Source organism: Nematostella vectensis, chromosome 9 (genome assembly GCF_932526225.1).
Source record: "Nematostella vectensis chromosome 9, jaNemVect1.1, whole genome shotgun sequence".
NCBI lineage: Eukaryota > Metazoa > Cnidaria > Anthozoa > Actiniaria > Edwardsiidae > Nematostella > Nematostella vectensis.
The window spans coordinates 12,137,554-12,154,779 of record NC_064042.1 but is presented as its reverse complement, the minus strand read 5'-3'; the positions used below and the strand labels follow the sequence as shown (position 1 = coordinate 12,154,779).

General features: G+C 39.3%; 3 protein-coding genes across 3 annotated transcripts; 1 reads left to right on the top strand and 2 right to left on the bottom strand.

Annotated features, from left to right (window-relative positions):
• The first annotated feature begins 871 nt into the window (after positions 1-871).
• LOC116618253 lies at positions 872-6,484 on the top strand. Its single transcript, XM_048733033.1, has 8 exons — positions 872-1,044; positions 1,196-1,268; positions 1,341-1,400; positions 1,605-1,709; positions 2,097-2,281; positions 2,563-4,939; positions 5,134-5,317; positions 5,716-6,484. The coding sequence occupies exons 1-8, from the start codon at positions 949-951 to the stop codon at positions 6,401-6,403; spliced, it is 3,768 nt and encodes a 1,255-aa protein (XP_048588990.1). The 5' UTR covers positions 872-948; the 3' UTR covers positions 6,404-6,484.
• Positions 6,485-6,924: 440 nt separating this feature from the next.
• Positions 6,925-11,997, bottom strand: LOC5512371 (TNF receptor-associated factor 4). The gene is made up of 6 exons (XM_032381811.2): positions 11,738-11,997; positions 11,616-11,667; positions 10,014-10,118; positions 9,481-9,558; positions 8,901-8,984; positions 6,925-8,443 (listed from the first exon to the last, which is right to left on the bottom strand). Exons 1-6 carry the CDS (start codon positions 11,950-11,952, stop codon positions 7,865-7,867), a joined length of 1,113 nt encoding a protein of 370 aa, XP_032237702.2. The 5' UTR covers positions 11,953-11,997; the 3' UTR covers positions 6,925-7,864.
• A 374-nt stretch (positions 11,998-12,371) lies between these two features.
• LOC5512384 lies at positions 12,372-17,109 on the bottom strand. Its single transcript, XM_032381810.2, has 7 exons — positions 16,790-17,109; positions 16,135-16,509; positions 15,572-15,865; positions 14,761-15,130; positions 13,419-13,483; positions 13,106-13,241; positions 12,372-12,874 (listed from the first exon to the last, which is right to left on the bottom strand). Exons 1-7 carry the CDS (start codon positions 16,967-16,969, stop codon positions 12,687-12,689), a joined length of 1,608 nt encoding a protein of 535 aa, XP_032237701.2. The 5' UTR covers positions 16,970-17,109; the 3' UTR covers positions 12,372-12,686.
• Between the last annotated feature and the right edge of the window lie 117 nt (positions 17,110-17,226).

Here is a 17,226-nt window from a genome sequence, read left to right as displayed (position 1 = left end):
GCTTGGCCCATTACATTTATGGGCGATGTGTTCTTACATTTATGGTTGACTGTTTATTACATTTATGGTCGATGTGTTCTTACATTTATGGTTGTTCTTACATTTACGGTTGTTCTTACATGTATGGGCGACGCGTTCTTAAATTAACGGTTTATGGGTGATACAGGCCCGAAAAAAATGATTTTTTATTGAGTGGACGTCTCAAGAGGCTTCAATATGCCTCTTTTATTTAATATAAAGATAGCTGGTTTAAAATCTCCTATATGGGGAATCTTACAACCCGTACCAAGTCGTTGATTGTTTAGTCTGCTAGTCGGCTCATCCTCGGGGTTGTGTTTGGGAATCCTTTGGCAACAGGAAAAGTTCCGAATAAACCCGAATGAGAGCGGGCTAAAAGGAAGAATAGAGGTACATGCGCGCAAAGGCTTTCGGGTATACAATTCTTTGAACCAAATGGAACATGCGCCCACACTCGTCCACGCCTCGGATATGTCTGCTTTTCTCACACTGCACTGTAATTTTTTTTAAGCGTTTTTCGATATGGCCCAACTCTCTGTAAAAAAGCATCAGCTAGCATCCCGGGTAATTAATTTATTTTACTACCCGGATGTTAGCTAATGCTTTTGACATAGATATGGTTTAGCTTGCGCGCGTGCCCTCCTTTGCCTATTTGAAGCAGACGCTCTAGAAATAGAAAAAAAGTTCATTGGCAAATTGCGCCGATATTTCTTTGTTCGCGACTTCTGAACAAATTCAAGTTACATTACTGCTCGGTTATTTTTATAGATTAAAAATATGCAATTGCTATATGAGATCCTGGAATTCTATAAGAGCTCGAGGAAGATGACGTATTTTCTGACGTCATAATGAGCATTTCCCCAAACGGATCAAAATGTTCGTGAAGCGATACGGAATACAGCTAAAAATGAAGCTTATTAAATTTACAAAATGTTAGATTTTCTGAAGGACCACCCCGTCCTCACCGGACTAGCAGTCTGTGCAGCAGGAGCCGCAGTCTTCTGCTATTGCACATCGAGTGTCGAGGTACATAGGCGCGTTTTAATTTTTTGGAATTTCTGATCTTCACAATGCGCGGGTATTGTATCGCCTTGATATCAGAGTGTAAAATTGGCGTTTCTATAGCAATTCTATTATCATATGGAAAAATGATTTGTTTTTTGTTGTAATTTTCCAGAGTTATGGTCAAGGAGAAGAGACCAAAGAAGAAGTAACCGTCGCGGTACAAGATGCCGTCGAAGATGACTCCGGTGAGTCCCACTTTCGAGGTCTGGCTTGCGAAGATATGTTTAGAGACTAACCTTTTTTTTCTTGTTTTGCAGCAGTGCTTTTACAAGGAGCAGAGAAGTCTTCACAATGCCAGGCTTTACTGATTTACCAAGGTGTGTACTTCTATGAGCGTAAATAGAATTTCGTTTGTCATCATTGCTTGTATTTGTAAGGGAACAGATGTGTTTTATATAAAATTCAGAATCTACCTGGGAATATTTAAGCGCCTGCAAGGGTCCGTTTTCTTTAGATGGTAAAAAAATATCACAAAATCTTGATGCTGAATTTTACATTGTTTGTTTTTCAAAAATCTATAGCCCGTTGCTGGGAGCATTTACTCCCCAACTACAAGCAACTACACCCGGAACTCCACCCCCGGATCCTGATTAAGATCTTCACCAAGCCACGAATGTGGATGCCAAGTAAGTAGATGGATAACAAGATAATTGCAATCATACCTATCTAGTAGCAAGGATTTTTAACATCTGCAGTTGCATAGATAGTGTCCATTTTTCTATAACTAGCATAGCTACTTAAATTGTAGTTGACACCTAGATTAATAAAAGCTATGCCATTTAGTGCTAACACTATATCAACGAGTCGATTTTGCAATAATAGGCTACCAAAGACTTCCAAACCTAAAACCCGTCGAAAGCAAATCAACTAAAAAAGGCTAATGGATAGCGTCGTCAGGTTCGCGAAGGGTGTGGTCCCTTAAATAACGGCGTTTATACGAGGGTGAAGGCTGTGCCCATACATTACGCATTCTACTTTGCACAACACTAATACATTCTTCACTATTTCTGTAGTTGTACTCATTCCATCGGCCGTTAAGAGAACTGCAATCGTTGACTGCAAGCATTCCTTCTTGGAAGGGGATATCTTGTACCTCATGTCGGCCATAACCTTCGCGGTTCTCATGTGTTTCATCGTCAACTTTGTCGTGAGAATGCATATTGAGCAGAAGGTCAAGTCCCTTCAGGTGAGCGTTCATTTTTAAGTTAGCGATTTAGGACATACCGCACCACTTCGACGCTTCGGTGAATACGTACGCTATTTGGGCACTCACAATAATTGTTTTATGCGTGCAATTACACCGTTGGGAACTTTAAACTGTAAAGCGTTACCATTCGGTCAAATTTAGTCAATGAGAAGTGTGTGCGCCAACATACTGCTTTGCCATTTTTTTTTACTACAAAGAACGTTTCCACAATGAAGTTAATTGCGCTTTTATCATTTCAGGTGAGCCGCCTTGCCAGCATCACCAGCGTTCATCACATCCAGCAGAGAGCTATAGCGGCGACAGACCGCCAAGACAGGAAGGAAGACATCCAGCCAGCTTTACCAGCGAACATGAGTTTCATTGCATCCTCTTCAGGATTCGTGGAGGTCCATCTTTCTGCTATTCTCGGATCACTGAGCACTCAAAGTCTTGAGAGTCTTGCCTCTTCTGCGTCACGCCAGGGACGTCAAGTCACACTTCACCCATTCATCACCGACTCTCTGGCTACGCTGACGAGACCTATCAGTGTAGTGCTATCGCCCGCCTCACAGCTTCCCATCGCTCTCCCTTCATTGGTGAACATGAAGAATGGTAAATATACGGTTGAACGGCGATCTATCAAGGTTCACCTGGTTGACTACAGCGCAAACGTGCCAGGTCACGTGTCAGCGCTTCCAATGTCTGTCAGCCACTTGCCACATGATGACGACCAGTGCGTGATGACCGAGAAGTCTGAGAGCATCGAAGCTAACATAATCAGGGTCACCACCTTACAACTAGATCTTGAGGAAATCAAAAAGGATTTACCAAAAATTCTTGTGAAGTCTGTATTTGGTTGGGTGACCGAGGTATGCCCTGACGAAGAAACCGAGCGAGACCAAGCTCGCATCACTCAGACTGAATTGATTAAGCCGTCCGCGCCAGTGAAGCAGGTAGCGGTTTCATCATCCCCATCAGTTCTCAGGCAGCTCAACTTTACTGAGATCCTCGGTTCTCTGAACACTCAAAACCTCGAGAGTCTTGCTTCTTGTGCTTCATGCCAGGGTCGTCAAGCAAAACTACGTCCACCACTCGTCGACTCTCTTGTCTCGCTAATGAGACCTCTACGTGTAGAGCTGGAGCGGATGGAGCCTGGGACAACGTCAGTTAAACGGCAACTGCTTCCTGCATTCGTTATCAAAAGTGATGGCAAATATTTGGTTCTTCGGCGCCGCGTTAACGTCTATTTGATTGATTACTGCGCAACAGAGCCAAAGGAAGTGGTAGTTCTTCTGTCTTCTGTCTGCAAGCTGTCACATGATAGTCATCAGTGCTTAGTGGGAGAGACGTTACCCGAAGGTAACACAGAAGGTGATGCCATTCTGGCAACAGACCTTGCGGAAATCGAGTCTGAGTTTAGTCACCTGGGAGAGAATGGTCATGGTGAGAACACCAAGCCAGAGCAACGTGAAAACTGTGTAGAAAACACCAGTGGCGAATACGTTGCCTCGACAAATGAGCTCCAGAACAAATACCCTTTTGGTAATATGGAATCCCTGAACAGCATATATCAGACAACATCGATGAAAGCTGAACAATCAGACCCAACTCATCAGATTGGCACTGACGAGGGGAGGCTGGTATATGAAGATGTATCCAAGAAGACAACTGTCGAAGAGGAAGTCAGTGGATTGAGTCTCCAATGTGCTCCACAGATAACAGAGGTACTAGAGAAGGAAGAATATCTATTTACCGGTTATCTACCAAACACAACTCTAGCATCGTCAAGTGCCAAAGGCCCACAGCTGGAGATTGCAGGCGAAGAAGATGGAGTATCAACGAATAACCTAGCAGCTGATACTGGAGTTTTGCAACTTCCAAATGAAGGCATGGATGCGGAGCTCACTTCTGGCCACACACATCCAATGACTACTAATGGTGTGGATACTAGCAAAGGAGACCAAAAACTCCTTCATAAATGCACTCATGAACAGAAGAAGAAGGCAAAGCGCAAAAACCAAAGACCGAAATCATCTCGACGCAGATCACAGAAAGATCAAAATGACTGTCCAAAAAAAGAGAACGAGCCAGAACTATGGGTAGAAGGAAGGAAGTCCATCGTTCACAACGTCAAGGCCGAAGCGACACTCGAAGACGAAGACGGCATACATCCTAAGCATAACACTTCTGTGACAGAGCCACCAGACGAAGGGCGTGATGATATCAGCTCTCGGACGCGAGGAGTTACTAGTCATAAGACATCGACAGCTTCTGAAGCTGGTACAGTTATTGTGAATGTAGAAGGAGAACAGAAGGAGAACAACAAGCTAAACACGCAGACAAAGCAGAACAAGACGAAAATTACCTCAAACAAGATTGATGCAGTGGCTGACCGATTGTCGGTGCAATCAGCTAAGTTAAATGTCTGGGAAAGCGAGAAAGCAAAGAAAAAGGAAAGCTTCTCCGTCAAGAAACAAGTTGATCTTAAGAGAGATGAAGCTGCATCACATCAAATGATGAAGAAGCCTTGTGTAAAGTCACGTGATGACACGCATGTGACGAAACACAACGATGACGTGCTGATCATCAGTAGACATAAAAATACAGCACCACCGCCATCAGGAATAAATGCAAGTGGTTGGAGTATAAACGAGGCAACAAAAAGTAAAAGTAAGTCATTGTCTTTACACTAATGATTGTTTTCCTATATTTTCATTTTCTGTTTTTTCTTGTGAATGGTAATTTCTGCCTTCGCTAAGCTCCCCTCTTCGAAAATCCTTGCTTATCAAACAGAAACTCGCTTTTTAACATCTTTTTAGATTATTGCGATTTACGAAAATCATATTTTAATATATTTATTTTAGGATCCAAAAAAGTAAAACACCGAAGCAATAACGCAAATGATTTACCAAGAAAGGGCCACGCCTGTGAAGTAATGGGGAGGTCCAACACATCATCGAACAGAAGAATGGGTTCATACTCAACAGCAGCCCAAAAGGGATATGGGACGAATGACTACGAACAAGAACACGCAAAGTCAACTAACAGGTAAAGGGATAAACAAGTTGATCTTTCTCCTAGGAAAAAAATCCTTAGTGAAATTATCAAGACTGACCCTTTGAAAATCTTAAACCTACAGAACATCTATAATATTAGTAAACTTTATTAAATTTTATTTTGTTTAATAAAAAATAGATTAATTAGTGAGCGCAAAAATGCGGACTTAGGGAGGACTAAAGGAGGTGGTCCAAAATGTTGAAAAAGGGGTAGGAGCAATATGTAATATTCTCTGTTTTATGCAGTGCCCTATCCCCCTCTTATCCTTTCTCCTAAAATACTCTTGCGCTAAAGGCAGGCGAAATGGAGAGGGGGAGAAAGAAGATAGAGAAAAGTCGACGTTTTTAAATAGATTATTAATTGTTTTACACTTTGGTTTGAATCCATAGCATTGCATTACGGGACGAAGGAATGAATAGTTACTCGCGGCTACTTGTCAAGGCAAACATGCACCAAGGGGACGGAAGACTCCTCATCCCAGGGGTGCAGTGCTGTTCCATTGCTCTCTGCGCCATTCTCAGGGCGACCGGTAAAAGCCCGTTAATGTGGACTCCTGAAGACATAGATGACATAATAATCACCGGAGATAGGAGACACAGGGAGACCCAACAAAGAATGGGTCTCCCTAAAAGCGCCTATCTCCATATTGATGAGATGGAAGAAGAGATAAAACTGCGTGGTCGGCACTTCAGGGTCAAGAAAAGCGATGTCTTATGTGGTAACGTCATGAACGATGGCAGAGACAAGAACAACCCGCTACCGGGCATTGAGAGTAGCATCGAATCTTTAAACGAGTATAATATGTTTATTGTAAGGTACTTGTTATACACAATCGCCATATTTAAGACATCGCAAACCTGGTTGTTGTTTGACTCGCACAATCGCGACCAGAATGGATTTAGACATCCTGACGGGAAGGCTGTTGTTCTGGAGTTCAAGACCCTTCGGAGTGTTGCCTGTTACATTAGGCAGTTTGTGAGCTGTAACGGTTTAGGCCACGTGACGGGACCACGCCCGCTAGATGATCGGCAGTTGAGTTACGAACTGGCAGGCGTGAGAGTAGCTGTACTGAGCTGAACCAAAGATCTATAAATTTACTTTAAGGACTGTGATTATTGAAGAGGATGTACATATCTAATTAAATACGATTATGTTTTATGTTTATTCGATTCCTTATTCTCATGTCCAGTCTCGAACCCAGAAGCCGCGCGATGCATTATGGGGATGCTCAGAAAGCGCACGGTGCATGACGGTCAGGATGCAGTTGGTGTCGGAATTCCGTCACCGCTTATGGATTCCTGTGGCTGTCCGTGCAACAGCAAATAATATGTCCTGGTTTTTATTTGTGTCGCGCGTTTATCTCCATGCCAACCATGGATTGGCTATCCATCAAACTGTTCTCAGGCCACGGTAGCATAAGCCGCACAAGTCTCGTACCCAGACGCCGCGCGATGTATTTTTGAGAGGTTGAATAAGCGCACGGTGCATGACGGTCAGGATGAGGTTGTCCGCGCAACAGCAAATAACGACTGGGTACGAGTCTGAAGCCGCACTAAAAGAAAAGTTGGTGCCAGATACAATAAAGACAAATACAGCAATTCAACTGTTGATACTTTATCAAACAAAATAGTCCATTTCTCTATCGGACATATATAGATAGAATGTTTCCCAACTTTTGCATTATTTTGATATATTTATCCACGTAATGGATTTTAAACCGGATTTTACAACATTTGTCATTCATACTTCAGCATGGGTACATTATATGTATGCGACCAAAGACAAAACAGAAGAATTCCTTGACTTTTTGTACATTAGTATATCTTATACGGTATAATTTTTTCTTTTCTTAAAAATTCGGTTCAAATAAAAAATGTAGGTCAAATCTGTAATATAAAAACCTGGCCAATTTTACTTAGTTTATGAAATTATGTGTAAAATTGTTATACTGTTTTCAATCAAGTATACGATTATTGGCAAAATAACGCGGAGAAGGAAAACCCTGCCTTTTGGTATCTGTATTCAAATAGCCTGCTGGGTTTTTTTGGGGGGAGGGGGGCGTGCATAAAGAAAGGTTGTGTTTATGTTGCTAAATTCACGAAAAAAGAGAATCCTTTTGCCCATATTATGTCACCTATCATCCAATAATACCTGTCCCCCAAGCTACCACAGGTAGCCCATTTTCACATTACAGTTATTATATATGGATTGAATTTGGAGGTATAGAAAATTTGCAAAAATCCTAGCCCTTATCCATGCCTACCCTTCAATTAATTCACTCTGGATTTTGGAAAAAAATCTTGTATCAAGACAAATACAGAGTTTGGGCTACCTGTGGCAGCACTGTTAAAGGTATGTTGAACAAATTATCAAGAATCACCATGGGCAGAACCCAACTGTCAAAGCAAAGTGTTGGGACATTTAAAATGAAAGGAGGAAAACTGATGTGTAATCCCCACACAAAATGTTACTAAAAGTATATATGTTTGCAAATTCTACTATATTTTACCTATCAAAATTAAAAAAAAATACTAATAACTACATATCAAGTGGTTCTACCTCTATCATGATAAAAACTGTATTATCCCGCACAAAATTCCGTGATTTTAGAGTTTCTTGGGAGACAAATTTTGGGCATCCAAATCCAAGGCTTTTAGCCTTATTTGGTCTCCCAAAGTAGTCACTGTTACGATCACAAGTGAGTCTCCATGTTTTATTTTGCCGACTGGTAAAGTCATCATCTTGGTCGATTAATATGAAGTCCACTCTTTGCTGGAACGGCCAAGGAAGTACAGAGTCATAGTCTCCTTTCATTATCACCACATACAAAGACAGATGGGTGCCCTTGCCTTGACCTAATCCATTCAGAAACGCCTCAGCTCGAAGCTTATATCCATACTGGCCAGTATAAAACGGTGGACTGCACAGTTTTTCTTTTTCCTTTTTGGTAGCTGATTGTTGGAAGAGTTGGGTGTAGTTTGATATTTTCCATAAAAATTTTCCATTTGTACATATTTTTTCTTGCCTCTGCTCAAGTTCGCGTATTCTGATGTGAGCCATGTCAAGATGGGATGCCATGCTATCCTGTAGGTGCTTCTCCATCTCACTTCGTTTCACCTAAACAGAGAAATAAAAGTGTTAAATTCCACATAGAATTAATTTACATATGATTTGCTGTTTTCCCCATTTCATTATAGAGAGCTAAGGGCCTGTGGATTTTTTGTTTCATAGGTTTCCCTGCTAAACCTTTTTAAACCTGTCAGCACAGTAAAGGAACTGTAGAATTGTTTTTAAAAAGGGCCACATCTTTCTTTTACACCTTACATCACTGTACAAGTGATGAGTAGTAAAGCTGTTAAAGTTTCACTGACATCTTAATTTTATTCTGGCTTGCATTATTCATAACCCTTGAAGTGTTTTCATTGGCCAACTCTGTGACAAAGCCAGAAAGTGCTTTAGAAGTTGGAAATTTTCGACAATAGTTTGGACTGAAAATATTGTTTTACATATAACATCACCTGTATTTATACAGGATACAGTTGCTAATAAGGGGTGTGTGGGGGGTGCACTATACCTTAGTTTTGCACCCCACATCACTGTATTTACAAGGTACAGTGGCTAAGGGGCAATCCCCATCTACATCTATGTGAACTGCCATCTGAAATCAAGAAAGATCTCATTTTTTAAGAGCTGCTTAGAGATAAACATCATGTTAGGTACAAGACATACAAAATCACTGGGGTGAGTTGTTAAAGGTTAAAATACAAACTAGCTGCATTAGAAGAGGATTTTTTTCTTGTTTGTCAATCTAGCATGATACTCTCTGGACCATTAACAATATAAAATTGACTGGGAGGGGGGGGTGAATCAGGTATAGTTAATTGGAAATCAAGGATCTTTAATTTATTTGACTGACTTCACAATTACACCTTGGGTTGAGGGCATACCTGTCTTTTTAAAGCTATTACAAGCAAGAGATTAATTTGATCAGAGACATAGCACTTCTGTCAGCATTTGGGGAAAGGAACTCCATTGCCTTCATGAAAATAACCATTTAAGAACAATTGTTTGGTGGAGTCAGGGTGTATATGGCTTTAGCAATTATTGGGGGGTGGGGGGCACAGTGCCTTGCTTGCTGTATATTTTTTTATTACCTCCTCTCTGGCTATATCAGTTCTCCCACAGTTGTTGATACACTTAATAGGCACCCTCTTACAAGCCTCTATATGTACCTAGGAATAAAAAAAACAGTATTGTCAACCCTTATAAATCTTCAATCTTCTAATTCTTCAAGTGTGTTAAAGAATACACCAAAGCTATTGTTTACAAGCATATGCCCACCTGAAGCAGGTCTGAAAGGTAGCAACCAAGTGATCGCATTTGCAACAAGACTTTTTATACAGTATGTGACTGAAAAATTTTGGTGATAATTATGCGATTTTTATAATCATGGGAGGCGAACTACCTAAACATTTGGTGTATCTATAGGAAAGCTAATTTGGGAATCTAAAAGTATGCACTACCTTGACTAAGACTTCGTAGGAATTTGAGCTGTTCGACTAAAAAAACAGTAGCACACATGCGCCTAGTGAAAATCACAAGCTTTGGGCCCTGCTTAGCTTTGAGCTTAATTTCAGTATTGACCTTCTAGCAAGTGTAAAGAAGAAATTCAATGAAATATACTTACAGGTAAATTGCCAAGCTCTCCAACCCACTCACAGTCCGTGACGTGGTTAGGACACTTGACAGTCAGCGACAAAACTGTTCTCTTGCAAGCTTTGTCGGGGTACACCTTAAAACAAATATATATTGAATGCATAATTATACAGTGTTATTTCTATTACAGGGCCACACTGGGGAATTTACTAATTGACCCCTTTATTCAAAAAGGAATATAACTGAAAACATTGTATACACATAAACAGGTCCGTACCCAGGGGGTGCACCCCCCCCCCCCACAATGGCAGAAAGTCCACATCCGATTCGCACTACAAGTGCTATTTGTAGACAAAACTTGAAGTACCAGTGAGTTAGATAAAAAAAGCAATCTAGACCACACTGGTATGCCATAAATCTTAAAGTCAAACTTTTCTATAGCAAAACACGATAATAAACTTCCCATGTAGATCCTGCAATGGCATAATAAAATTCCTATTTTGTTCTTTCGGGGGTTGTCAGATTTTTATCAGAAAACTCACCCCCTTACCATGACCCCCCCCCCCCCCCCCCCCCGCCCCCCTCAGGAAAAATTAGGTCCATTTTTCTGGATATTGCAGCCCCCCAAGTATAGTTGTAATTTTATTAATTAGTAAATCTGAAATTGGTGAATATTTTCAATTCATTTTTTGCAATATATCATAGAATAGACCACCTTTTATTACCTAGATAAGTTTCACTCATAATTTATGGATATTGGTAGGCATTAAACAAGCATATTTCCTTAAACTCCATGCATTTTGTATTTGAAAAAGTTAACCAGTTAAGGCTTTATTGCTTAAAAATTATTTTCAGGGAGGTGAAGGGATAATGTCCTCAATAGAGTTGTATCAGGAAATAATATCTAAAGCCCGTAAAAATTGGTGCCCAGCCATAGCTACAGCATTGTGGCCCAAATGTGTAACAGAAAACACATACACAGAAAGCGCATTGTTTTTGACGAACTACAAGTCCTTTTGAACCGATAGATAAAAATTTGTGTCAATCGTAGTGCTGTTTATCCGTTCTCATATTACAAGACTCGATAATTTGTGAAAAAAAAAAGAAATCAGGTACCTCAATCCAATATAATCCAATATGTAGATTCGCGAAAATGTATGCTTAGCCCTCAACATAAATAAACAAACAACTCGCAAACCGGATGAGAAAAAAGTGAAAAACAAATTATAATCTTTTAATGCAGCAAACTTCGACAAATCAGTGGTACTGGGATCTTTAAGCCATTAAAAGTCGTGGTTTGGAACCTAAAGAGAACGTTTGATCACGAAATCTGTTTATCAAATCAAAGAACCTATTTCGTGAGTTTGATAATGTACAAAAAGATAATCTGCTTCGCAAGCTTGATTGATAACGAAGAAAAATGTATAATATATTTGAGACCATTATATGAATCGCCAACAACCAGCCAAAATTTATCTAAAAAAATAATACATAGTGTTTGAACGCTAAAAGAATTTTATATCGACACAAGGCGTATCATAAAATAGCCATTTCGAGTACGATTGAATGAAATGATCCGTAAAGTTTACAAAAACTGCAGCAAAATTACACCTCCAAATGGGATAATTCTTACCTTATCTCGGGAAATGCATCTCCTGTCAATGGGACAAAACGCCGGTGGCTTTCTAAAATCAAGGATTGGCAAGTTAGGCTGTAATCAACGTATTTGACACATCAACGGCGAGGAAATTTTACCGTAAAATCGGTTCAAGGCACGATTCGCAAAAGCGATGGCCGCAATCTCTCGTCTGTACGGGATCTCGGAAGGGAAGCTGACAGATAGGACACTGGTAATCAGGGGGAATAGTGCAAACAAAGTCTGCTTCAAAGCCTCCTGCTTCTTTCTTGTTCAGAACAGTCGGGTTGCTGTTAAACAGAGCTGTCTGAATTAGCCCTGATACGGACGCCATCTTGGTACATCCCTGACCCTTGTGTATACCAGACCTTATAAATTATTCATGAGTCTGAAAAGGAATATTACGCTACAAAGGAAGACCGCGCGTAGGAGAGTACCGAAGTATATTATATTGGCCCTAGCCTGGGGCTAGACAGCATTAAAGATAATGGAAAAAGAACACTAAAAAAAAAAAAGCATTACAGTTGGAGCTCTATATAACCGAGACCATCAAAAAACCCATTTTTTGAACACAAGACAAAAAGAACACAAAGAGGTTACTGTTGATTATGTGTAATTCAGCAATTGTGGGAGAAGTCTTGTTGAAAATCCCTTCCCCCACCCCACCCAAAATATTTAAAAAAAAATAGGAACAACAACAACAACAGAAAAAAAAATTATATGTACCTTATTTAACTTCATTTTAGCTTCTTATAAAGTCAGTCATACTCTTTGTTTTTATTTCATTTTCGAGACTTGACATGATTGTTCGCGATAGATGTGGCTAAAATATTAATTAACATCAGCTTATTATCAGGAACTACAAATCATCAGACTAAAAAGTATGTTTCAACCAATGTTTATCTTCTGTATAAGATGAACGTAACGCAAATTTGTCCTTTTTTTCACAGATAAGTAACTCCATGTATAGGTCTTTGAAATGGTCAAATGGACCTTTTAAAGACACATACTATTGGTACTGTCTTTTGGCCTGTACCATGTGCACAGCTTATTGAAACAGCAAATGCCTCACAGGTCTTGTACTGATTTTAGTACTTTGACAAGAAATCTTGGTGCTTGATCTGCTGGGAAATAGATGACATCCTGCAGGTAGTCTGGAAATGCACTAACAAGTTCTTTCTCCTCCGGGCTTTGGGCAATCGGACTGTATTCCACCTCATCAAACTCTTTATCAAGGGTCAGACGGAATTTCACAACTAAAAAAAGAAAGATAAACACCCTTCAAATATCAAGGAAAGACTAATTGACATCATGAGAAGGTGGGTTTTTGTTAGTTACACATCAATTTTTGCACTAGCTGCTTATTTAAGGTAATAATGTAATGTAATTATGACTAAAATGTGACCATGCATATAGATATAATAACATTGTGACTAAAATAAGTTAGCTGCTTTTTGTTCTTCCCTATGCCAGGTTTTGGCACTCACTTCTGTCCTTCTTTCCCTTCAGTTGATATTCACAGTGAAAGCAGTCATAAAGTTTAGCTGTGGGATCATCATTTGTCAAGGAAATTCCTGTCAGCATGGAGTAGAACTTGATCATGGTTTTATCTGCGCTTGTGCTCTGTAGGAATGACAAAAAAAATTAAAAGAAAATACAACTAGTGGATGACTTCTGAATAAAGCTTTAATCTTATGTCTGAAACTGCTATCAGGGCTGAAGAACTTGCAACGATTTAAAAACAAAAATTAATCAAATTAAAGTATAAGTAAATAAAGTGGAATCAACCAATGACAGTACCTCAGATGGCTGGGCTTGTGATCGTTCCATGACTGATTCTTGAGATATTTCAACTCTAATGCTTGCTGTAAGTTGAGCAGAACAAAATTGAAGTTACAAGTGTGTGATGGTTTACTGGAACATAAAAACCAGCTACAGTAGAGATAGTTAGAAATTACTTATTATTGGTGCATATTGCCAAAATAAATATGATAATTATGACCAAGGCAAGATTGTTTTCCAAAATGGCATTGTAAGGCTATCCTGATTGTTTAAGTCCAAATAACCTTTCAGAGTTGATAGACTTTGTCAATTCTTTATATTTTCATCTTCCAAATGGTATGTGGTTCTTATGGACCCTATAAAACATGCCTTCGCGTGAATAACTCAAATCTGTAATATTGAGGTATTGTGGTCAACCTTCTGAAAAAACGCCATGAACTCAACCTCAACCTAGTAGTCAACCTAGTAGTCAAATGGTTATTAAACTTCATCAGGAAACAAATTTGCAAAATTTAGCAGATATTTTTTAGTCTTTGGATTGTTTTTGCATTGTGCGTGCGCGCTGCATTCGCAATCAAGAATGGCGACATTCTCACGAGCGTGCGCTGTTTTTGAAACCTACATCAAAACGATATTTTCTTTTTTCTCATACAATTCTCGACTTTAAATTATTCTTTGTTTTATTGTGGGTAGCATTGCAATAGAAAAAAATTCGCCAATATTTTGTGGTATTGCCGAATTTTAACGGATTTAAGGAAAATACGTTGTTTCAAATTTTCTGCCAAAACCTGGAATTATTCACTTGATTCAATCTCCTTTTGCGCGGCCAGGAAAATTTTCAAAGATCTGTAGAAAATTCAAATTTTAATCAAATTCAATTCCCTTTTCAGATTTTGAAAATTTATCTATGCTTTGTTTTGGCTAGATTGATATAAGTGAAAGGTTTTAAGAACTTTAACATGTGGTCAGTGACTGTACAACTAAGACATGGTCATGGTCATGGGGAGATAGCAAAATGACAAAAAAAAAAAAAAGAAAGTCACAAAACTGTAACAAGGATCTCATATTGGAGGCAAGATTATATTGAGCCAGTCCCAGGGTTTGCCTTATATTGGCTATTGCCTGCACATCCTTATATACATTAGTTTATGTTTTAGATGCTATGTACAGTTATAAGTATTATGTGCATCTGTTGTTCTGACTGCTGCTGTCTTTGTAGCTTGTTGACGTAAATGCACTTAACTTCAAATGAGACAGAAATGTTTGTTTTGGGTAAGCAGTCATTACTGAATGCATTGCTTGACAGAGGTCAGAACGGCTATGTCAAGGAAACTTATAAAAAACCTCTTGCTTTACCCACCTTTATTGTTTTCTTGAAGTGTTACATTTGGAGAGTTTGCAAACTCTAGTTCCCTTCTGGGTGACTTTGTGAGATCCAGCTCTGTGTTAGAAGACTTTGCAAGCTCGAGATCTGCAATGGAAGACTTGGCAAGCTCCAGTTCCTTTCTTGCTTCAATCAACTCTCCTCGTGTTCTTTTCAGCTCTTCTTCAAGACCATCTGCCCTTTCCCTCTCAGTGGATAGGTTCTTCTTCAACTCACAGATAAATGCATCATATGTACCAAGGCTGCCTTGGGCATTTTCTTGAGCTTTCTTGAAGTTTGACTGGATCTGTTTCATAGCATCTAGCAGTAGGTAAAGTTTTGCCTTATAGAAATCACTGCTTTGGTCCTGTTAACGGTAAATGAAATACTTTGTAAGAGAAAAGACAATAACTTAATAACATACATTTAATAATTAAATCTTCAAAATTGTAAGTCTTATAATAAAAAAATTATATCTAAGAATGAGAAGACAGGGTCAAGAAAACACCAGAAAGAACTTGTTGATTATTCCCTTCATTCCTTTCACATCACCATTGTCATCATCGTCACAACAAAAACTTGCACTAACTTTGTGGTCAGGGAAATGGGTGTGTCCACATCCTCTGGTTGCTACTCGCCTGATGCCATTATCATTATAAACATGGTATTAATCTCATTATTCTTTTTAATTTCATCATTCTTGTCATTATCAAATCATTCCTTTCAATTTCATCAGCAACAACATCAATATAATTTTTATCAATTCATCATCATAATATTCATTATCATCCCAGAAAGGCACACTCACTTCGTTAGCCTGTTCCTCATCAGCAATTGATGACGAGCTAACATCCAAGTCTGGTGGCTTGTTGTCCAAGCCAGGTTTTTTTCTCTTTCCTTTGGTGACTCTATGTGAGCCAGACTCTTCTGACTTTTCAGGCACAGCAGCAGCAATGTTTTCCCTATTGCTATCTAATTCATTTTCCTGTAATGCAAGCTTCTTCTTGTGTAAGCTGTTTCTTAAGGATCCCCAAGACCTAGTTCTTGCAGATATTGTGCTCTTTGGAGTGCATCTAGCAGGTGAGCCTGGTATGTTTTTGCTCTGCAAATACAGGGTTTTGTATGTCTATAAGATGGTAAACATGACAGTACCAACAGAATATTTTAAAAATCTCAACTGCCTGAACCTTGGAAAAATACAGGGAGTAGATGTGCTTCTGTAGAGGGGGAACTTAAATGATAATTTTATTTTTAGTTCCCATACATGGGCCACATCCACCAGGGATGGCACTAGAAGCAGCGCTTTTAGGATTTTAATTGAATCACAGGGTGTAGCTGTCTGTGTATGATAGATTTTTTAATGTTACAGACCTGATCATTACTAGCACCCTCAGATGAGCACATATCATCTCCAGCACCTCCCTCATCCAAATCCTCTCCATCCTGTTCTTTACAAGGTGACGAGGAGCTCACACTCAAGTCTTGAGGAGTAGAAGATTCTGTCACTTTAGCAAGAAGTATATTGATACTTCTGGTAGCCCTGCATGTCTTGCATGTTGACTCTTCCGATTTATCAACAGTGCTTGTTGCAACATCCTCTCCTTCACTTTCCACTGTTTCTTTCTGTAATGCAAGCTTTTTCTTGTGCAAACTGTTTTTCAGGGAACCCCAAGACCTTGTTCGTGCAGAAATAGCGCTATTCTGCTTTGGAGTCGAGTTCTCGGTAAGCTTCGAAGTGTTAGATTTCTGTCGATAACATTGGTTGATATTTCTCTGTTACTCGAAAGCTTAATATCAGCTGTTTTACACGAATGGGGCAACTATGGGTAGATATAGCTTTAACTAAATATCTTGTATTACTTAAAAGTCCTATTAAAAACTTTTAAACGCAAACATTTTATACAAAAATAAAACAGGACTGAAAATGGAGCCACTGTCATGCAAAAGATTGACTAAATTTGTATATGAAAGGCCAGAGTTTTGTGAGATCAGAAAGGGGTTTGACGATATATCGACTAAGTTTTACCTTGCTTGGTGGCTCAGATTCGTTTGTGTCCTCTAAAAGCTTTCGTTTAGTCGATATTCTTACGTTCCGTCGACCCGTTGTTGCGGTTGCTCGACGGACCCTTCTCTCTGTTTGAGGAGTTGGGTCTTCAATGCACGTTCTATTCGTTTTTTTGCGACCAGATCTTGTAAAGACAGGCATTATAAATCTCCTATAAACGTTATATACAATCAAATATCAGTTACGCAGAATAAAATAAGCAAAATTCGTTGTAATTGTATCTCCATTCCAAGTTATGCCGTTGGATTTTTTTCGAGTAACGGCGGGCTTTGTCTTTATGGAACCCAGCCTCCGCGCGTGCTTCAAGCATTCCCTAGGGAGTGGTAGAGATATAGCATGATTTTTTCTTAAAAGAAAAGTAACGTGTAAATTGTACTTTTCGGGTGTATTTATCTAAA